Genomic DNA, 23,746 nt, shown 5'->3' with positions numbered 1-23,746 from the left:
AAAGATAGGGGACGCAGGGCGCATACAGCGCAGGCCGTCGCTGCGCTCATAAACGCTAGTGTGAAACTAGCCTAAGCTCCATCAGCAAGAAAACTAAAGTTATGTGTTGGAAAATGGTGACACAAACCAAAGTTCAGATTTTTTTCAAGGTATTGAAATTGTGCCTGGTTAGATCTACCAAATAATAAGCGTCTAAAAACAAAACCAAAAAATGATAAAATAGCAGATTTTCTTTCCACTTTCAGTTTATTTATTGTTTGCCATTTTTCTGTAAACTATTTAGTAAAGTGCATTCAAAAGTACAACTTAAGAAAGAGGCCCTCATCTCAATGGAAAAACAAAAAAGTTATGGCTCTTTGAAGTAGGATAGGGAAAATATTAATATGCGAATTTGGATGCGTCTTTACAAGGTGAATTTTGGACAGTTTCTTTAAGTGATATGCAAGCACAGGAGTTGTGGGCTTCCCATTGCTAAACTATTGCATTAGAGGCATTTTGTCTTTTCAGTAAAACACAGCTAACTGCAGCAACATGGCATTATTTTGTACTCTAGATAATATGTATGTACTTTTAAGCTTGCAGCTGTTTAAAATGTTAAATTATTGCCGTTTGTTTCTTCTAGTTCTAGGGACAGGCTGCTGCCATGTCTTCTAAGGTCGTTCCTTATTATCAAAAGAGACAGAAGCATTATGACCACTCTTACCGCAATATTCAAAGCAGATATGTAGTCCAAGAATATTCAGCACAAAAGTAAGTGCTGCTTGTCTATAAATGATTGAAGAGTAATTTTAAGTGTCTGGGATTTATTTTAAATAAGATTTATGTAAATATATATATACAGTATATATATATATATATATATATATATATATATATGAAATTGTAACAGCACTGTAGAAAGAACAATGGGTGGAAAGCCTTCAAAACAATTATCCAATTGTAATGTAAATAAAAATAAGAAAATCAGGCGGTCCTTCAAAAAATTGTAGGTGAAAAAGTGTACTTTATTAGGCCATATGGTATGGTAATGTTTTAGTTGTGAACAACCTTCCTCATTCAGTGAATAGATACAAGCAGGAAGAATACATAGCAGCTTTTCATCATAGCATAATTGCAAAATCATGAAATCATTACTGAAAATGCATCTGAATCATAAGTGTACAGTATAACATGTGCTTTGTGATACAGTTCATAATATATTCATTGTATTAAAAACATGAATATCATAAAATGTAAAACATCAATGATTACGTTAACATAAGGTACAAAGTGCATTAATTACATGTAAATGAACACATGTGGTGTGTATTAAGATGTATGACCCACCCATATGTAATCAGTATTTGTAACATATAAACAAAGCGCTGAAATCAGCATCCGGAAACTTCAACTGTGCAAATTTCACATACCAAGGGCCCCTGCAATGGTGTTGATCGAGGGGTCTTGGTGGGAGACGTTTTGCTTCCTCATACCCCTGCTGTGAGAAGCTTTTGTATCTCTTTGGCTATGACATGGGGATTATTCCCTTTTTGTAAACGCTCTCAACATTCATTATACAAGTTCATTAAATGATTTCCCCTGACCCACTTCCTGTGGAATGAGAGCAATGAAACTTGGCACAGTTATTAGTCCTTCTCTACATAGGTGCCACCTAAGGACACACACTTCTCCCATCTCTTAAAGCAACCTTAAACACTTCGATTGTTGAACTCGACAGGTTGCTCCAAAAGCCACGTTGTGACTTTGGAAATCAGAGTCTCATCATCTGGAAAATGCTTGCCCTTCAAAAATAACTTCATTGTTGGAAAGAGGTGGAAGTCCGATGGTGTGAGGTTTGGTGAGTAAGGGAGATACGGTAGAATTCCAAAGCCACAGGAGCATGCTTCCATTTGGGCAACATGTGATTTATGAACTGGTGCATTGTCTTGCAGAAGGTGGATACCTTTGGTGAGCATGCCACGTCGCTTGGTTTTGATGGCCTCCCACAATTTCCACAGCAGAGAAGCATGAGGGGGATGATAATGGTAACCTTTGCTAGGAAATCCATCAATACTACTCCTTGCTGGGTTGGGCACGTGCCTTCTTTGGAGGTGGTGAGTCATGATACTTCCATTGCATCGACTGAACTTTAGTCTCAGGATCATAGTGATGGACTCAGCTTTCATCTTGTGTGATCAGTCTGTTGAAATGTCCTCCTGGTTTCCATGGCACATCGTCAATAGAGCATGAGAGCATTTGACTCGCTCCTGCTTCTCGTACCAGGATAGAGGTGGGGGCCAATCATAAGGATGGGGCCATGCATACCAGAACCAGAATGGGGGCCAATCATACCAGAATAGGGAGGGGGCCATGCATACTAGGACCGGGATGGGGGCCAATCATACCAGAGGTCTTAGGCCATGCATATTAGGACAAGATGGGGGCACTGCATACCAGGATAGAGATGAGGAATCCATGAATACTAGGGTAGGGATGGGGCCAAGCATACTAGGACAAGATTGGATGAGTGGGACCATTCCTACCAGGATAGGGATGAAGGGGCCATGCATACCAGGATAGGGATGAGGGAGCCATGCATACCAGAATAGGGATGAGGGATGCATGCATATCAGGATAGAGATGAGGGGGTCATGCATACTCATACTAGGGTAGGGGATATTAACTACAGAATTAACCACATTTTTTGCTTCAAATTTTTTTATTCTAATTTCCTATTCTAAAACTTAGTTGCATCTTATGGTCTGATGCGTCTTATAGTACCAAAAATATGGTATATGTTATACATATTGATTACATATGGGTGGGTCATACTTACTATTAAACAGCACACATGTTCATTTACATGTGATTAATGCACTTTATGTTAATGTAATCATTGATGTTATACATTTTATGATATTGATGTTTTTAATACAATGAATATATTATGAACTGTATCACAAAGCACATGTTATACTGTACACTTATGATTCAGATGTTTTTCACTAATCAGTTTGTATCTATTTTCACCTACATTTTTTGGTGTGTAGATAGACAGATAGATAGATAGATAGATACAGTGGGGAGAATAAGTATTTGATACACAGCCGAATTTTGCAAATTTTCCCACCTACAAAGAATGTAATTTTTATCATATGTACACTTCAACTCTGAGAGACAGAGTCTTAAAAAAAACAGAAAATCACATTGTATGATTTTTACTTAATTAATTTTCATTTTATTGCATTAATTATTTGATCACCTACCAACCAGGAAGAATTCTGTCTCTCACAGACCTGTTAGTTTTCTTTAAGAAGCCCTCCTACTCTGCACACACTACCTGTATTATCTGCTCCTGTTTGAACTCATTACCTTGATAAAAGACACCTGTCCACATACAATCACAATCAGTCACACCCCAACCTCTCCACTATGGCTAAGATCAAAGAGCAGTCTTGGGACACCAGGGACAAAATTGTGGACCTGAGCAAGACTGGGATGGGCTACAGAACAATAGGCAAACAGCTTGGTGAGAAGGCAACAACTGTTGGCACAATTATTAGAAAATGGAAGAAGCACAAGATGACTGTCAATCTTTCTCGGTCTGGGGCTCCATGCAAAATCTCACCTCATAGGGTAAGGATAATTCTGAGAAAGGTCAGGAATCAGCCCAGAACTACATGGAAGGATTTGATCAATCGCCTGAAGAGAGCTGGGACCACAGTCTCAAACATTACCATTAGTAACACACTACACCTTCATGGATTAAAATCCTGCAGGGCACACAAAGTGCCCCTGATCACCCGAACACATGTCCAGGCCTGTTTGAAGTTCTCCAATGACTAACTGGATGATCCAGAGGAGGCATAGAAGAAGATCATGTTGTCAGATGAGACCAAAATAGAACTTTGTGGTATCAACTCCACTAGCCATGTTTGGAGTAGGAAAAGGGATGAGTATAACCCCAAGAACACTGTGCCAGACCTGAACCCAATAGAAAATCTTTGTAGGGAGCTGAAACTCAATGTTGCCCAGCGACAACTCCGAAACCTGAAAGATCTGGAGAGGATCTGTATTGAGGAGTGGGCTAAAATTCTCACTGCAGTGTGTGCAAACTTGGTCAAGAACGACAGGAAACGTCTGATCTTTGTAATTGCAGACAAAGGTTTCAGTACCAAATATTAAATCATTCTGTTTTACTATTGTGTCAAATACTTATTTCAAGCAATAAAATGCAAATACAGTGTGATTTTCTGAATTTTTTTTAGATTCTGTCTCTCACAGTTGAAGTGTATCAACGATACAAATTACAGACCTCCCAATTCTTTGTAGGTGGGAAAACGTGCAAAATCAGCAGTGTATCAAATACTTATTTTCCCAATGTACAATTCTGTAAGGACATGTTCACATGACAGTACATTCCATCTAAGTGCTCTGCATGGAACAGCTGACAGCATTAGGACAGCTCTAGGACCAATGTTATTCAGTTATGCTATTCAATTGACTGAATGCATGGATGCAAAAAATCGCAGTTTGCACTAGTGTCTTCAGGAAGTCGGATGAGACTTGCCCATTCAAAAAATATCAGATCCCACGTGGATCAGCTGTATGGCATCTGATGTTTTTGGATATATTGCAATTTGTAATACAGGAAACGGTATTTGGCATTGTAATTTTTAACTTCTAATGTATGAAAATGGATTCCATACTGATGGAAAAAAAATGTACATACGGATGGACAAAAATGGAAGGACAATTCAGGTGAAAACTGTCCGTTCTGGTTGAAAATCTGATGTCTTTTTTTACAGTCGAGTGAACTTGTCCTTACTTTTCAAAGGTTTTCTGAAAGTGCTTTTAAGTATAGGAAAATAGAAGAAATCAGGGAGGGAATAAATACTTTTTGAATGCAGTGGAACTTGTTATAACAGTGTGGTACACATGGAAAATTTAGACACTGAATAAAAGAACTAGCTGTTAGGGTGTTTAATGCATAATTTGCAATTAAATTAATATAATTGCCGATGCCGAATAATGAATGAAATTCTTTTCTGTGCTATTTTTGTATAATAGATTTTCTCAATGATGTTCTTTCTTTCCCTCCAGTTCATTGTCTTACATACATTTTGTGTTTTAATACAGAATATTTTTTCTCCATAATTGCTCTGCAGCCATCTTTATTATTTTACAGAAAAGAAACAAAATTGTCTGTCTAAATTAGGCTACTTTGCTTACAGTCACAAACAATTTACTATGTGACTCTTACGTTCTTCTTTCAATATTTCAGATTCTGTGCTGATTCTTAATACAATCAAAGTGAGAAGTTCCTTGTTTGTACATTATAATACACATACCGATTTGGGAATGTTCACATTGCGTTTGAGGCAGGAACAAAAGTCTGGTCAACCACACTTTTGTGCCTGCCTCAGAAAGGTGGACAATGCTAACACAAAGGCCAGACAGAGCACAAGGTGACTTATTAAAGCAAATGTCACCATCAGGGGTTCCTTCAGAATTCCATTGTTAAGGTGTCAGAGACAAGCCCAACAGAGTCACAGACTTATGCCCCAAACACATTGTAAATCTAGCCTCACGTATTTGTGGCTACATTGCAAAAATGTAAAGAAAGAATTTTCATAAAAAATGGTGGAACCAAACAGAAAGGTAAGAATAGATGTGATGTTCTCAGTAGTCTCATTAAATTAAAGGAAACTTCCATCTTCACAAATCGTTCGCTTGCATTAATTATTTGCGGACATTATATATTCCTTCACTACCAGCCCTTACGAGAGTTAACCCTTAAGATAGCCCTCAACGAACAAGTATATCCAACCTCTGAGATGCATGTTGAGAGTCTGTGTCCCCAGTTTAAAAGGAGACACCTTCAGGGACATTAACACTCCAATCAGTGTTGAGCATAGCACTCTGCTGTTTTTATCAGTCCCATAGATGTTGACTAAAGCAGTCTGCAGCTCCATTCTGACTGGGAACACAGGGCCTCCATGCTAGGGATCATTGGTGGTCTTAGAGTCAGTGGTGTGAACCACAGCAATCATATGTTTATTATTAATAATCGTTGGCTGTGGACCAACATTTTTAATTGTCTAATATCAATTTGTACAAAAATATGGTGATAGATTGAGGCTTGAAGATCCATAGTCACAATGAAAAAATCTTTAAGGGAAGCTATGACCTACCACATACTATTTATAATCCCGGTGGCTTTCTATGTGGCAGAAGGACAATTTAACTTGCCAGCTTTGCATCTCTTTTAGAGTAAGGTCACACGACCATTTTCTCCACATCCCCAAAAACAAACGGCAGTACTATTTTGATCAGACTTTGATCAGAGTTTGATCCGAGTGGAATTAGTTTTTCTCGGACGTGGGGAGAAAAAAAATTATCAACCTTCTCCTTTCTGTCAGTTCGTGAAAATCACACCACATTTGGATGTCATCTGACTGCGATCAGATTTTTTTGATGGACCATAGACTTGCATTACTGATTTTGATCTGCCACTTGGATCAAAATCGGTGGTGTCTCCAATTATTCCCGCTGACCACTCAGTCTAAGGAAAAAATCAGACTTGTGAACAACCCCAAAGATTATCATAGTTACAAGAGCTATTCTTGAAAAAAAAAATAGAAAGCACTCAGATGAGGAAAAATGGTCAGGTGTGCGAGTCCTTAGAGGTATAAAGAATTCACATGGCAGAAAGGTTGTAACTTCGCCAAAAAATGTCACTTTTAGCTGGCATAAATGCTGCTGTTCTCCTGAATATGGTGTATTATTTTTGGTTCCTAAAAAATGGCCCTGTTTTCCTTATAAGTAAATCTAGTCTTGTTAGCTAAGTGGGTGTGGTCCTCAAGAAGCCTACTTTGCTAAAGTGAGGACCCTATTTCAAGAAAGTAGAAGTATTAGAACCAGAGAAGAACAAAACCAGAATCAGGAGAACAGTGGCATTTACACCACATAATAACATTGCACATTTAGAGGAAATGACAAGAAATTGTTGATGTGGTCGGATTTCAAGTCTAATCTTCCTCACTGCCATGAGGAGGAGCTGGAACATGACTGCAACATTTAATGATGGAATAAAGATACAAGTTCTTCTCCAAGAGACGGCTGCAGTGCTGGATAATGTTCTGTATTGTCTGGAGGAGGTGACAATGTAGCAAGCCGAGCTTGCAGTGTGCATGATAGCGTGTTGTATACATATATGACTGTACATCTAACAGTGGTGATGTCACAGACCTGCGACGTGCAACATCATCTCTTCTCTCTGTCACTACAGAAGAAGTAGTTCTGCTTCTAGTCAAAGAGTGTCATCAATTTCCTCCGGTTCCAGAGTAAAATGTGTATGTGGGGCTGATAGAGATGTCCAAGAATACTATGTCCCTGAATTTAAAAGAAGGTACATGCCATTGTGTACCATGCATGGGTAGTTAGCGCATACGCTTACATCATGACCTATTTAATGTGTTTTCATAATATGGTATCAATTAATATGTCATAATAATATGTAATAGCTTTGTCATCCCATCACATCTTGCAGGAAACACAAGCATGTTAAAATACTACAGCTCTGCAGTAGATATAGCATGGCCCCACTTACTCATTGAGAGCAACTGACTCTTTCTTATACACCACACAATGGAACAAACTATCAATTACAGAAAAAAAAACAATATTTATGAGATTTATAATTAGCAAAGAACACAATCATATTTATTGTACCTAAGGCCTGTGTGTTTAGGCACTTAGGGTTACAACATATTTACTGCCTGAACTTGAAAAAAAAATAAGGCACCAAGATGAAAATCTAAGAAACATGATTGACCCCAGACGTCTACCATAATTGCATCATTTATTGCATCCCACTTGCACCTTTTTGTTTGACTACATAGGTAGACCTGTAAGTGTAGGTTCGCACATGTAATGGTATAGCCATGCTGAGTCCAAACACTAATAATAAAATCGTAGGGAAAAGATGACTCCAATGAAAACATACAGCAGAATCTTCATTTTCTCCTTTCTTATTAATCTTTCCTTTCTATTTTCCTTGCTGGTTCTTTTTATTTTTAAATCCGTTTTGCCTATTTCTTCTCTTTTTTTCCTGCTGCTATTCTTTCTTTCTTTCTTTCTTTCTTTCTTTCTTTCTTTCTTTCTTTCTTTCTTTCCTTCTCTGATTCTCATATATCCACTTCCTTGTCTTCCTTTTTCCTTCTGCTTCTTTTCTTTCTTTCCCTCCTTCCTTCCTTTTTGTCTTCTGTGTCTTTAGCCATTGGCAGCCATGTAACTTCAAACCAGCAGCTTACAAACCAGAATTGCTATAACTGCTCGCATCATATGCTTTGGTATCTACAGGCTTCATGCTCATATACAAAAAAATGCAACCATGCTTTATTCCTTTATGTGCTTATGGAAAATATGTATTGCTAATGCAATAGCATATCTTAAGAGGACTAATGCATGAGCGAAAATAGACTAATATTATATTATGATATTGTTTCATTCTAAATTTGAATAATGTTGTGTACCAAGTTGACTATCTATCTATCTATCTATCTATCTATCTATCTATCCCATATCTATCTATCTGTCACGAGGTGACTGGCCGTGCGTGAAACGACCCAACAAACGGTCGGTCACTAAAACATCAAGACAAACAAGGGGACACCGGAGACACAATTACAACGGTGGGCCCTGCAAAAGGGAACAGGGTAATGGACACGTCCTGCACTCTCCTGAGGCTGTGTCTTGGATTATCCTAATGTCCCTATATGGCTTCTTTCAATCCATCGCCGAGCAGGATACCTTAACCCTCACTTGCCCTGCACCTATCCCTCAATAGGGAATTGGCAAGTGCGGACACTGGTCCCACCGCTGCACTAATATAACACCAAGGGAAGAAATGACAGACAAGGAAAAAAGAAACAACACTTAGCTTTCTTTGCTGCAATGCACCGCACATCAGAGTAAGGCACCCGATCACAGCATTCAGCTGAAGCACCACTGCACCAGAAAGCACCTCTCTTCAGCACGGTTGGTTTCCAAAGGACCTATATAACCAACAGTCAGCTGTTGCACCAGGTGACCTTTTAAAATTTAGGCTATGTGCCCACGCTAGCATTTTTAAACGCTCAGGAAAAGGATCCCCTTCCCAGAAATCGCGCGTCTTTTTCCGCGCGTTTTTTGCGCGATTTTTGACACGATTTTGACGCGTTTTTGACGCGTTTTTTGACACGCGATTTCTGGGATCATTGGGGATGGCTAAAAACGCTCAGCAATGCGGAAATTAATGAGCATGCTGTGTTTTTAGCCGCTAAGCGATTCCTGAGCGGTTAAAAACGCATGCATTGGCACAAAAAGCCAAAAACGCATGCTAATTAATTTGATGCATCTTTTAAGCGTTTCTGCAGCATCTGAGCCGGCTCAAACGCTGCGGAAACGCTTAAAAAAACGCATCGTGTGCACACAGCCTTAAAGGAAGGTGGGAGTAGCCACCACCTGCATCAGTAAAACTCACCAGCCATGTAGTAACACCATCGGCGATCGGGGGGAAAAAACTGATATTAAACCCCGATGGCCTGAGAGGAAAAAAGTTTATATGTAAGAAGCCCGAACTGACACAGATCCAAAAATGGATCGTGACACTATCTATCTAACTATCTTGTGTCTATCTATCTATTATCTGTCTATCTCATATCTATCTATCTATCTAATATCTATTTATCTATCTATTATCTATCATCTATCTATCTCTTATCTATCTCATATCTATCTGTCTATCTACCTACCTATCTATCTATATATCCATCTATCTATCTATTATTTATCTAGTATCTGTCGCTCTATCTATGTATCCATCTATCTAACTAATATCTATTTATCTATGAATTATCTATCTATCATTCTATCTATCTATCGAATATCTATCTATTATCTTTATATCTATCTATTATCTATGTATCTATCTATTATCTATCTATGTATCCATCTAATATATATTAATCTATCAATTATCTATCTAATATCTATCTATCTATCTCATATCTATATATCTATCCATCTATCTATATAATATCTATTATCTATCTATCCATCTATCGTATATCTATTTATCTATCTATTATCTATGTATCTATCTATTATCTATCTATCTCTCTATCTATCTATCCATCTATCAATCTAATACTTATTAATCTATCAATTATCTATCTAATATCTATCTATCTATCTATCTATCTCATATCTATATATCTATCCATCTATCTATATAATATCTATTATCTATCTATCCATCTATCGTATATCTATTTATCTATCTATTATCTATGTATCTATCTATTATCTATCTATCTCTCTATCTATCTATCCATCTATCAATCTAATACTTATTAATCTATCAATTATCTATCTAATATCTATCTATCTATCTCATATCTATATATCTATCCATCTATCTATATAATATCTATTATCTATCTATCCATCTATCGTATATCTATTTATCTATCTATTATCTATGTATCTATCTATTATCTATCTATTTATCCATCTATCAATCTAATACTTATTAATATATCAATTATCTGTCTAATATCTATCAATCTATTTGTCTATTTATCTATCTGTCTATCTAACTATTTATCTATCTATTATCTTTCTATCTATGTATAAAAAGCACAACAGCACTCTGTGAAGGCCAACATATACAGAAACAATGGAAACATTAAACTCTAAGCTGTATTGTTACTCAGTAAGATGTACTTACACATAAATTGGCCAATTCTTGCGTGCCCATCAACAATGTCAGGGTGACACTCCTCTGTTGGGTCCCATCATACCCCTTTCATATCCTACTGGACATGCCACTTTTGGGTTAAAACACCTACAATAATGGACGAACTTGTCTCTCTTTTTCTATCATCTAGAAAAAGAAAGCACAGCAGCACTCTGCATAAGTTTCTGTCATGTGAAAACACTGAAAACATTAAAAACATTGAATCTGGACTTTACTGCTCAAAAATATGTGCTTGCAAAAATGAAGGTTCTTAGAGCATAAATTGGCCAATTCTTGTATGCCCATCAACCATGGCAAGGTGACCTTCTCCTGATGGGTCCCTGTTCAGCCTCAGCTTGCACCTGTTCACACTTGGGAGGTGCTGGTCAGGTTTTTCTGTTTATTTAACTATAGGATGTTGGCTGCCTCCAGCCTGATTCTGCACTTCTTTTAACCTTTCGGTGGCAATAATAAGTTCTACCTGCTCATAAATTGTAGGCTCAAAACCCGGGAGAGACATGTTTTTTCATTTAACTGTAGGTTGATAGCTTGAGAGTGGTGGCATGTACAGTAGAACAGGGACCTCTATCTATCTATCTATCTATCTATCTATCTATCTATCTATCTATCTATCTATCTCCTATCTGTTTCTCTTTGTCTTACACTTTATTTACATATAGCTGGTCATAACTGTTTTTTGTCTCAATACTTTCATGTTATACAGAAGTTCTTTCTACTATGAAGATCTCCTTTATGCATTAATGCCATTAACTCCAGTTTATGTAGAACTGATGCTGTGTTCTGCGCTTGTTCAGTGTTTGCCTACTTCAAAGCATGGACTGCAAACTTGTAGATGTAGGAATTTAGTGAAGCCTTCTGTGAAATAACAAAAGCCGTACCATGTCCATGTTTTAGTATTTTTTTTTATTCATTGCATATTCCATAATGTAGGACACAAGAGAAACGTGCCGAGCAGCGCTCCGAGCAGCACGCTGAGCAACACATTGAGCAGCGGTCTCAGCAGCAACATAGAAGCTATGACCGAAGTGTTCGCTATTCCACAGAGCTTGCCTTCTTGGAAGAAGACGTTCGTATTGCACGGGCCCTGGCAAGGGAACAGATTGATAAAGTGTCTATTCAGAGGATGGTAAATCAGTATTTTTAGCTCTCCTTATACAGTATTTGAATATTATGCCCTCGAAGGGGTTTTCCGGTCAAATCGATAATTCGGCAGACACTCTGTATGACTTATATATTCCCCTCAGATTCACTGGTTTCTGAGCGGGGACCGGAGGGTATGTATGTATTCCTGGTCAGAGCCTGTCTAGTCACTTGTATGGAGAGAGGAAGCACCTTCTAGTCGGCCACATCCACATCTCTAGTCAGGGGCAGCGTCGCTCAATACAAGGGTATGGCGCGAGGCCGGCCCACTAGTTGGGATCTGTGTAACGCATACATTGCCTCTAGTCTCGGGTCAGAAACCGGTGAATCCTCGCAGCGCACAGTGACTACGCCTGGGGAATTCATAAGTGTACAGTCATGCAGAGTGACTGCAGACTTATTGATTTGGACTGGATAACCCCTTTAAAATTTAGAGTTGCATAGACTCATGAACACAACATTGTAGGGCAGTGCAAATCAGCAGTGTAGCTGTAAGTGGCGCAGAGACAGCAGTCACATGGTGCCAGATGCCTTATGGGATATAAAAGCCTCTTTAACAGATGTAAATACCCATGGTAGGTGGCATTACTGTTTGGCATGGCAGCCCAGGAAATAAAGTTACTGTATAATTGACACAATATTACGCTTATATAGAGAATCTCTCACCAAGTTTTTGCTACTTAATTTGAGAGCAGCATAAAGACGAGACAGAGAACTTGATTTCAGCAATGTATCACCTATTTGGCTGTTTGATGTAATTTTTATAAAATCACTGTTTTATCAGCAGGAGATTATCACTAGATGACTAGTAAACCTGCTGCTCTGTAGTCCTACATATTCTTGAGCTTTGTATAACCCCGCCCCCACGGATTGGCAGATTTCTGCATTCGTACAGTGTGCACAGAAAGCTGCCAATCAGTGGTGTGGGCGGGGCTTTACAGAGCCCAGCATTCAGAGACCTGATAGATCTGTAGCAGATAAAACAGTAAATAGAAAAGTAAGTGACACTTTGATGGAATAAGGGTCTCACGCTGCTCTCAGATGGGTCAGCAAAAACCTGGTGACAGATTCCCTTGAAGAAATTGTGAAATACTTCATAACAGCCATGTTGCATATATATGGTAACATAATAAGTATTTACCCAACAGGTACTTTATGACCTGGAATTTTTAAAGTATGATACCAGGCATAGGGAACTTAGATTAGTGGCACCACTCTAGTGGTAAAATATATTAAAAAAAATGCTGGAGTGGTGCCACTAATCTAAGTTCTCTGCCTTTAGGCTTATTCTCAGCTTATATTCACAAGCCACTATCTTCCTCTTTTATCGGTCCCACCACTCTGGTCGGTCCTCTGCAGGTTTTGACTAGTGATGGGTGGACCTGTGGATGTTTGGGTCAGCTGGGTTTGGCCAAACATATAAAAAAAAGTTAGGTTCAGGTACCAGAATGGAACAGCGTCTATAAGACACCCCCATTACTAACCCCGTAGTGAAAATTAAATAAAGACAGCCACATGAAGAAATCCTTTAATTGAACAAAACACACATAAAAATCCTTTATTTGAAATAAACACTCTCCGCTCTCTTTTACCCATTTATTACTGTAAAGTTAAAAATAATAGAATACCATATTCCTCATCTGTCCGACAACAATTCATTGGTCCCACGAAGAGGCCAACTCTGCTTCATTTGGATTGCATGGCTGAGCAATGGCATGATGCGACCCCACAGCCGTAAATCCATGAAAAACTGAGCTGAGCCTGAGAGCGCAGCTTCAGTGACCTGTGGTGACGCTATTGAGGTTACCGCCGGTCACAGGCAGCAGTTCTCTGGCTTAGCTCAGAGTCATTCCTCTGAGTCTACAGTGGCATAATTTAAGACAGAGGTGCAACCATGTTGCTTGTCCGAACGATCAGTCAAGCAGGAACGCACTGCACACTGGCAAACAGCAAGTCAGAAGGAAGGAGTAGTTTTCTCATGAAGGCATAATGAGGCACAATAGGTAGCTTTGTGACTCAGTGATCAGCACTAGGTTTCTGTGGAGTTCATGGGCAGCATCTCACAGAGATCGTACATTGTCTGCGTGGGTTTCCTTCAGTCACACTGTTTCCTCCCACACTCTAAAAACATAGTGATAATTTAAAAAGGTATATTTTATATTAATTAGTTATGGAAATATTAAAACTTCCCATTTAAATAAAATGTGTAACCTGATGCTAGAAGAATTTGACAAACTGCCTCCAACTATGCTTGTGAGCAGTGACCAAGGCACCACCTAGACACTGCCTTTAAATTCATGATGCTCCTAGCTTAGGTATAGCAATTAGAGATGTACTCTTTCACAACTGGATGAAAAGGTTCTGTATTCATTGGCTTTATTAATAGTTGATAAATGTATCATCACTGGATGTCCGACCGCCGGGACCCTTATGAGAACAAGGTACCTAGGTGTCTTGTGTTACTAGAGCACTGTACTTGGCTAGCTCTGTCAATCACATAGAAAGTGAATATACTGGTGGTCCCACATGCACACTGCTCCATAGGGTGCTTAAGGACCCCCATTCTTATTACCTGTGAGGGTCCCAGCAGTTGGATCCCCAGTGATGATAGATTTATCACTTATGCTGTGAAAAGGGGGTTAAATGTATGCTGCGGAAAAAACGTTTTAATCTTATTATGAGGGGTGCTGTAATGAGCTTGGTTAAATCTTTTCAGATAAAATAATGGATTTATTTAAGTACCCCCAGCATCAGAAATTGGACATGGAAAAGAAACTTCTGCCCATGATGTTTGCAATTTTTGTTGACTTCAGAAAGTATTATTATCTTTAATAATAACAAAGGGTTGTCTCATGTTTTCACGTTTTTCCACCTCGTAAATTTGTTTGAACAAAAACAGTTTATGAGTATTCCATGAGTCTTCTTACTGTTTCTTCTGGGCAGGTGAGGATATCGTAATGATAGCAAAACAAGAATAACCCTGAAAGTGTTTGTTGTGGAAGGATAATTGGATTATTACCAACTTTATACTTTTTTTTCGATCAGGTAGAGGAAAAATTGGCATTAGAAAGACAAATTCATGAAGAATGTATCAGCCGTTCCCCAGATATATTAGTCCGACTCAGATCACATACCGTTTGGGAAGGTATGCCTGTGAAGCTTTTCTTTACTGTCCAAGGATATCCAACGCCAGTGGTACAGTGGTAAGAAAACAAATTATCCTTCTCTATTATCATACATGGTCACAAACATAGTAAATTGATGTACGTCTTGTAAGCAACTTCTCGACAATGGAAACCCATAGGCTGAAAGTCCCACTGCATAATTTTTCTGATAATTTTCATGCCGGAGAAGGTTTTGAAGGTTATTGAGTCAGCAGAATTAATGGAGTCATTTGCGACTTTTATGTAATATGCATCTCATCACTCGATGACCCCGTTCTGTCATTTTTTATGGTCTGCCACTTCATGGCTATATTCTGCAGTTCTTCATTTCAATAATACAACTCACATTTCATTGTGAAATATTTATTAGGGAAGAAATTTCACAAATTGATTTGTTACAAGAGCAGCATTCTATTACGGGAGAACAAGCAAACTCAGTGAGCTCTTTTTAGAATGACCCGTTTTTTTTCACAAATTTATGTAGCAGCAGGCTGCACTTGTCAGGGCTGGACAACTAAGACAACAGGACTAAATGGAAAATTTGCATTTAATGATTAAAAGGTGTGCATATAATCCATATAGTGTATTTCTCCTGATACCCATTTACACATGGGTACTTGGCTCAGCATGAATGTTTTTCAATGGGGGAAGACAGTAATCTGCTACATCTCTGTAGGCCATTCATGTCCTGTAAGAATATGGTCAATATATAACAGTCAGGGGATAGTGCATGTTTTGTATATACAGTCCAGGTCCATCAATGTTAGTACAGTAGCTCTTCAAATAGGCCCATAAAGTCACCACATTGGTATTTTTATTTAGGCTAGGATCTTTTATTATAAATTTAAAGGACTATTCCCATCTCCAAGATCCTATCCCAATATGTAGTAGGGGTAATAATAATAATATTAGCAAATACCTCCAATTAGAAATGTAGTATAGTTCTTCTGATAAGCTATGTCGCTTACCGCATGTGCAGGGCATTGTACTCATATAGTTACAGTTAGTTAGTTGTTAGTGGTCGTAGCCATGGATACAGTTGTGCTCAAAAGTTTACATACCGCAGGAGAATTTTTGCTTTCTTGGCCTTTTCTCTTTTTATATCATAATGACAACCCAAAACATTCAAATGACCCTTATCAAAAGTTCGCATACCCCATTTCTTAATACTGTGTATTGCCCCCTCTAACATCAATGACAGCTTGAAGTCTTTTGTGGTAGTTGTGGATGAGGTTCTTTATTTTCTCAGATGGTAAAGCTGCCCACTCTTCTTGGCACAAGAAGCAAACAGGTCACAGGTGAGGATGCTACCTTTAGCAGCCAGTCAAACCCATTTGTGTCAAATGCTTGGCATGTTGTCAGGACAAAATCAACTGGGGATGTGAAATTTTGATCAGGGTCATTTGGATGTTTTGGGTTGTCATTATGATTTAAAAAGATAAAACACAGTAGTTTGACAATAAATGGCTTCACCCAACCACTAACCATGAGTGGAGAAAAAGTTTTGGTGTTATCATTCATATTCTCTGAAAAAAGGCCAAGAAAGCAAAAATTCTGCCAGGGTATGTAAACTTTTGAGCACAATTGTATCTAAGCTGCTGCAATGCCCTGCACATGGGGTAGGTGATAAAGCAAATCAGAGAGAACTATACTACATTTCTAATTGGAGGTATTTGCTGATAATATTACTATTACACCTACTACATATTGGGATAGGATCTTGGAGATGGAAGTACCCCTTTAACTTTATTGCTGTTAACTCAGTTTATTTATTTTTGCAACTGTAATAATAAAAAGGCTTAAAAAGTAAATTGAATATTCATTTTCCAAATTAATTTCCTATCTAATTTGTTTCTGCACTGTTGGAAATTCTGTATATTTACTTAGTGTTATCTTTACATTGAATTTTGACAAGCATTAAAAGGTGACGCTGACTCTTGTAAACTAGCCATTATCTATAATTACATTGTTTGTTGCAATGAAATACAAAAGCAACGTAATATATGCCAAGTAATGTCAATGCACCCTGAGACCGTGCAAAATTATCTCTGCTGTGATTATGATACTATTGACTTTACGGAAATGAATCTGCTCTTTCCATTAGGTATAAAAATGAAACTTTGATTAGCCCAGCAAGTGAACCAGGAAAGTACAGAATTGAAAGCAAATATGGAGTAAATAGCTTGGAAATATACAGGTACATATTGTTTGCAAGTAGTTCTTTGTATTATGAAGAGTGTCAAAGTTATCATTATTTTAGGGTGAACAAATTACATCTTGTCAGGTTCCAGACAGCAGAATCTGGCATTTTCCTTTATATCCATGAGTAGGTACATTGCACACATAGAAGTGCTGATGCTACTGTATGTTTCCTATAGAATTCTCATTTGGCAAATGTAAGTGTCATATGCTTCAAAGTAAATTATCTCTATCAGTATATACAGTATGATCCAGGTTAAACCCAAAACCAACCTACATACCTTACTTTTCTCTCGCCTTTCATAAATTGCTATAAAATTGGGTCCCCTGGTCCTAGCACATCAAGTAGCCCCTAATAGGCAACAGAAGATGGCCACATAAAAGTAAAAAGTAATGCGTCAGTTCTACAGATGGAGAAAATGCCAATTGCTTTATTAACCCTTATAAAATAACAACCATCTATACTGACTTTTGGTGGCAGCACAGTTCCAGCGCCGTTTCAGTGATGACGTGGACCCTACAGCCAACCATTCACTCTCACTTCCTTTGGATGTAATGGCCATTTAGGGGACATCAGAGCACATCAGCAGCAGCTCTCACTTCTTCCAGTAGTCTGTTTTGTCTAAAGAAAGTGAGAGTGAAAGGCCGCTTATTGGCAAAAGGGCTCACGTGGCATAGAAACCTGACGTGAGCCCCAGGAGAGCCGGTGCTATCATTACTGGAATGACGCTGGCACTGAGTACATGCTGTTTTTATTTTTCAAGAGGGAAAATAGCAATTAAAAAGGGGTTGTACAAGTAGTGAACACACCCTTTAATGGAATACTTACCAACAGTGATTTTGGCCTTTTAAAGAAAAACTGTCACTTGCAGATATGGAGTTAATCTGCAGGTTAATAACATTCTGAATCTCCCCGGCTCTGGCACTTTGATCCCCATTGCTGGGAGGATAATGAACTTTGTTCCTTCTGGCAGTGTTCGGGTTTCAGTCATGGGGCTGGTGCCGGCATGGGTTCAGTCACCCCTCAGTGTATATAGAGCGGCAGCTGTAAATGCGCCTCTGGCACTGACTGACAGTCAGTCCTAATACTGAGCTGCTGTTTGTCAGTGCTGGGGGAGCAGATACAGCTGTCGCTCTCTATAGCGGTGACTAAAACCGTCCTGGCACTGCCCCATGACTAAAACCCAAACTATGTCGGGAGGTATAAAGTTAATTTCCACCCAGAAGTGGGGCTCTAAGTGCCGATATTGGGCAGATTCAGAACACAAAAGAGTTAGCTGCATACACTACTAGGACACATAGTGCAGGACAAGAAAATAGGTACTGGTTACTTAATTTGATATGAGATATCACAAAACAGGACTTTTTCCATAAAAGAAGAGGTAAAGTGCATCTGAAAAGAGGAGGTCATGACTGGGAATGAAGAAGAAACAGGAGCAGGACACTAGGGATCTTCTGTAGGCATTTGGCATCTCTTGACATTAAGGCTCTGTTCACATTACATGGCTCTAATCCCTTGCAGATCTCCTTTTCCTTTTTCCATTTTTAACCTGAAATTGAGAACAAAGTTTTTTCTTAGCACAAGGGTATAATAAGTCTGTTGATGTTATTATGTTATTGATTTTGACATCTTTGCATGCATTAAAATAGCGTGTGTGTTATATTCTCCCTCTGAATTTGTGTCAAAGCCGTTGATAGAATGTACATATATATTAGACATATATGGTTCAGGGCATCATAAGCTAATGATACAATATATTTTAGTGCACAGCTTTATTACCTACAAGATCTTTTTTTCATATATGTGTATTTTAACTTGTTCCATTATTGTAATTTTTTTTGCCAATGCCAACTACAGAATTATTAGCTTATCTATTGCTAACTCATAACTGTAAAGGGGGCTTTACACATAGCGATATCGCTAGCAATATCGCTAAAGCGTCACCGATTTTGTGACGCAGCAGCGATATTGCTAGCGATATCGCTACATGAGATACTTACCTCCGACTGGCCCCCCGCTGGCTATCGCTGATCGTGCGAGAACGTCCTGGTCCATTTTTCGTCGTCGGCTTCCTGCTGGCGTCGACGAGCGAGCCATGGACGCAGGTGGAAGACGGACACCCTCGCCGCATCTGAAAGGTAAGTGCGACCGCCGACCGCTGCTGCATCGCTAGTGAGATCTGCCTGTTTGGCAGCTCACTAGCGATCATTTAGCGATGCACCAGCGATCCTGACCGGGTCGTATCGTGGTCGGGATCGCTGGTGCATCGCTAAATGTAAAGGGGCCTTAAGTGTTAGTGTTAAATGCCAGCATGTCTCAGACACAATTTTAATTTTTGCATTTCCTACATTGTTTCAAAAGAGACATGAGGCTAACACCAAATACTGTAGATATATATACTGTATATATATATATACAGTATATATACTGTATATATATATATCACTGGAATATATTCTAGTAATAAGGGAATGGATGATAATAACGCTCCCCAATAAAAACGTAAATATTTATTAATTTATAATCTTGCACCCTTTCAATCCTTAAAGTTGTTTTCCCACAAAGGACACCTTAATAGATCTTAGAATAAAAATAATGTTTCACAATTGAATGTATTAAAAAAAAAGTTCCTGTACTGAAATAATCTTATAAATGTGCCCCTGCTGTGTATTGTGTAATGTCTGTCTGACCGTACAGGGACATGGTCTTATCATACCACAGCTCCTGGGCAGGGGAGGAAGCAAGAGTGTACAGATATTACAGCATGTGATCGTAATTAAAAACATTTCCTTGCTTGTTTAAATCTTATTTTATCTCACATAAAGAATTATTTGTGATCCCCTGCTGTAATGTCTGTATAGTCTTTTGCATCCTCCCCTGGCCAGATGTGGTATGATCAGACCATGTTCCTGCACGGTTAATTGCCTTGTGAATTTTATGGTTACATGAATAAAGAAACTTATTGCTTCATCAATTCAAGTAGTATCCTTATCTCTAGGGATGACAGTGCACTTGTTCTGTGCTATAATTACATCGATTTATGACTTGGTGATCCATTTAGCAGACACCATTAACACCATCGTCCATTAATAGGCACCACTGAGACTGACAATAGGTTAGTGTACCCATTCCACAAGCACAGTGTTTCCTAAGATAGTGCCCGTTTCCTATTTTTTCTAGACTTCTTTGCATCTTGTCGTAAAAGAAAATCTATAAGGAGGTGTACGTGGCACATTCAAAGCCAATTGCTTGTTAAAATGCCACCAGCTGAAGGTGGTGAGCAAGCATCCTGACTAATTCTTTAAAACTTCTGCTGCAGTTCTTTAGCTGCTTTCTAAGAACATGTCTTGGAAACGCAGTGAGGACATGTATGAAAGTGTCTTATTACCAGATGGGTGATGGTGAGGTCAAACCAATTGCACAATGAGACGTTCTCAATTAATATTAACATTTCCAATTCTTTTCTCAACAGTCTGCAGGAGGCATTTCCAGTGACCTTACCCCTATGTTAATATAGACTCTTTTGATATGATGAAGTCACTGTGTATCCTGCCTTGTAGGATCTAAAAGACTTCACAGAATTATTTTACATATCAAAAGGGCATTTTAAGAATTAGTTTAGATCTCTTTGATGCTAAGACATAGTGCCACCTTGCCCCCAACCTCAAGTTTGCTAATTATCGACACAGAATCTGATCCTCAGAAATGATTTCACTGTAATCAAATGCTTTATGATATATCAGAAAACAAAGTTTTCTAAAACATATCCTTTAGTAGAATAGTTAATATGTGAATGCAATCTTCCCTCCAATAATCCTGTCTGAGCACCAATCTAAGGTTCACTTATTTGCTTGCGTAAAACATCTGCTACTTAAGTCTAGTAGGATGCTGAACGGAGATTGGAAAACAAGGATCTCTCATCTCCTCATCTCTATTCTCTCTCCGTGAGCCATTTGAAGTGTTTGCCAAGTAGGGTCTTGGCTCACATACCAATTTGACTAATGTCAGTTAGTAATGGCCGTTATTGATTGCTTCAGATCACAGTCTAATGTGTATGGGGAGCCCCGACTCTTCCTCTTCTTCTCATGAGAAGCTAGGCAGATGGTGTACTCTTATGTATGGAAGAGTTAGGCGAGATAGCTGCCAAACTGGTCGAACCATTACTTGGCCAGTAGCTAGCTAAAGTGTATGGGGGGCTGTAGAAACGTAGGGCTGTCATACATCATTCATTTTTCATGTACACGAAAAAAGATTAATTTTCTTTAGGTTAAGCTGCTAAAATGAGTATTTGGTGGGAATGTGACTCCTCATATTTTTGGTTTGTAAAAAAGGCAACATTTTACAGTTATAGAAAAGTGACTCGGATTTACAGAAATCTCATGCTGACTCTGCTTTTTTAACCCCTGTCTGACATTGGATGTACTATTCCTTCCATGTGCCCAGGGCTTAATGCCCATGGACTGAATAGTACGTCATAGGCGATCAGCTATGCTCACAGGGGGGAGCGCGGTTGATTGCGACCGGGTGTCAGCTGATTCTCACAGCTGACACCCGGCACTAAGTGCCAGGAGCAGTCATGGACCGCTCCCGGCACTTTATCCCGCAGAACACTGCAATCAAACATGATCGCAGCATTCCGGAGCCGGCAGAGGGGCTGACAGCCCCTCTGCCTTTGGATCGGAGGCCCTGCGGCATGACGGGGGGTCCCGATCGCTGCCATGGAGACCCAATGTCATAATGATAACATCCGGGTCTCCAGAGCTGAGAGACTTCCTGTCGTGTGCAGTGCATGTCAGGAAGTCTTTCTGGTTAGTGCATAGAAGCTGCAGCGCTGACAGCTTTTATAGCATGCAGATCTGTTTTAAGGGCATGAATATTCAAAGTTGGAAAATTGTAAAATTTTTAAAATTTTCTCCAAATTTCCATTTTTTTCACAAATAAACGCAAGTCATATCAAAGAAATGTTACCACTATCATGAACTACAATATGTCATGAGGAAACATTGTCAGAATCACTGGGATTCATGGAAGCATTCCAGAGTTATTACCTCATCAAGGGACAGTGGTCAGAATTAAAAAATTGGCCTGGTCATTAATATGCAAACCACCCTTGGGGTTAAAGGGGTTAACGCTGTGTAAACTAATCTGCGGTGCATGTTTGAAGTCTGCATCATATCGTTTTATCTTGTGTTAAATATGTGTTTTATTTGAGGATTTAATCAACATACCAACCCCTTTGCCCTTGAGCCTGTTTTCACCTTGATGACTAGGCCAAATTTTACAATTCTGACCAGTGTTGAAATCATAAGCGGACGCCATGTCACATTTGGAGAGACCCTGATGTGCTTAAGCATTGGAAATTCTCCATAAGTGGCCCCATTTTGGAAACTAGACTTCTCAAGGAATTAATCTAGATGTCTGTTGAGCACCTTGAACCCCCCCAGGTGCTTCACAAAATATGAACGCCAAACATATGGACACTAAATGTGGTTTAGGCACACTGTGGGGCTCAAAAGGGAGGGGGGCATTTTGATTTGCAGAATTTGCTGGATTTCTTTTGGTGAGTGAAGAGCCATTTCACTTTTTCAGAGCCTTTGTACTGCCAGTAATGTGAAAGCCTCCTATATTTCTGTTAACAGATGACAGACGTGAGTGGGAATTTACTTTTTTTGTGGATTGAGTTGAAGCTTTTATTGGGAACTTTTTACATAATGCTTGGGATCACAATTATCAGGCGCTCTACACTAAAAACTTACATTGCGTTTTCATCTAAACGTTTGAATGACATGATTCAGATAAAACCCCTGAAGGATCCATTCACTATAATGAGGCAGCAGAGTTACTCTGGACTCCGTCGGGCCTCTTTTAATGGGGTCCTTCTACTCAGAGGTGCACAACCAGAGTGGTCGATGGCACTTATATGCACGCCTAAAAAGACGGACCCCATCAGATCACAGGCCAGATGGCATCCATAGTGCCTTTACCTGCCTCATTATAGGGAATCTTCCTCCAGGGGGTCTGTCTGAATCACGCAATTCAGAAATGTACGTGGAGACCCCAGTGTAAGCACACAGCGCAGAGCGCAAGATAAATGTGAGCCGAGCCTTACTGCGATCTTTGGGAGACAGAATGAACAAATCAACAGCATTGGTTTCATTTATTTTTATGCCGTTTCTCATGCAATGTAAATTATTAGATAACTTTATTCTTCGGTTCGGTGTGATTACAGCGATACTAGATTCATATTGGTTTTTATGTTTGGCTACTAGAACACATAAAAAAAGCTATATTTTGCAAAATCAAGATTTTGTATTGCCATATTTCAGAGCTGTAATTTTTCCGGATTTCTGCTGACCAAGTCATATGGAGGCTTGTTTTTTTGCAGGAAAGAGTTGACATTTTTTGTCTTTGTTCACGTTTTATTCCATTTTTTGCTCGGCGGTATGATGAAAAGCATTG

General features: G+C 39.0%; 1 protein-coding gene across 1 annotated transcript in view; it reads left to right on the top strand.

The window, feature by feature from the left end:
- Nucleotides 1-23,746, top strand: part of MYOM2 (myomesin 2) — a 251,758-nt gene that overhangs the window by 19,749 nt on the left and 208,263 nt on the right. Inside the window, exons 2-6 of the mRNA XM_073589183.1 lie at nucleotides 623-750; nucleotides 7,271-7,390; nucleotides 11,714-11,909; nucleotides 14,969-15,126; nucleotides 17,192-17,284. Coding sequence (XP_073445284.1) covers nucleotides 644-750; nucleotides 7,271-7,390; nucleotides 11,714-11,909; nucleotides 14,969-15,126; nucleotides 17,192-17,284 — 674 coding nt within the window. The 5' untranslated portion in view covers nucleotides 623-643. The remainder of the gene's footprint in view (nucleotides 1-622; nucleotides 751-7,270; nucleotides 7,391-11,713; nucleotides 11,910-14,968; nucleotides 15,127-17,191; nucleotides 17,285-23,746) is intronic.

This window comes from Dendrobates tinctorius, unplaced genomic scaffold (assembly GCF_039654945.1).
Source record: "Dendrobates tinctorius isolate UK_male_01 unplaced genomic scaffold, ASM3965494v1 ptg000107l, whole genome shotgun sequence".
In the NCBI taxonomy this organism is placed as follows: Eukaryota; Metazoa; Chordata; class Amphibia; order Anura; family Dendrobatidae; genus Dendrobates; species Dendrobates tinctorius.
Note: the sequence above shows the minus strand (reverse complement) of the source record. Positions and strands in the feature narration are given on the sequence as shown.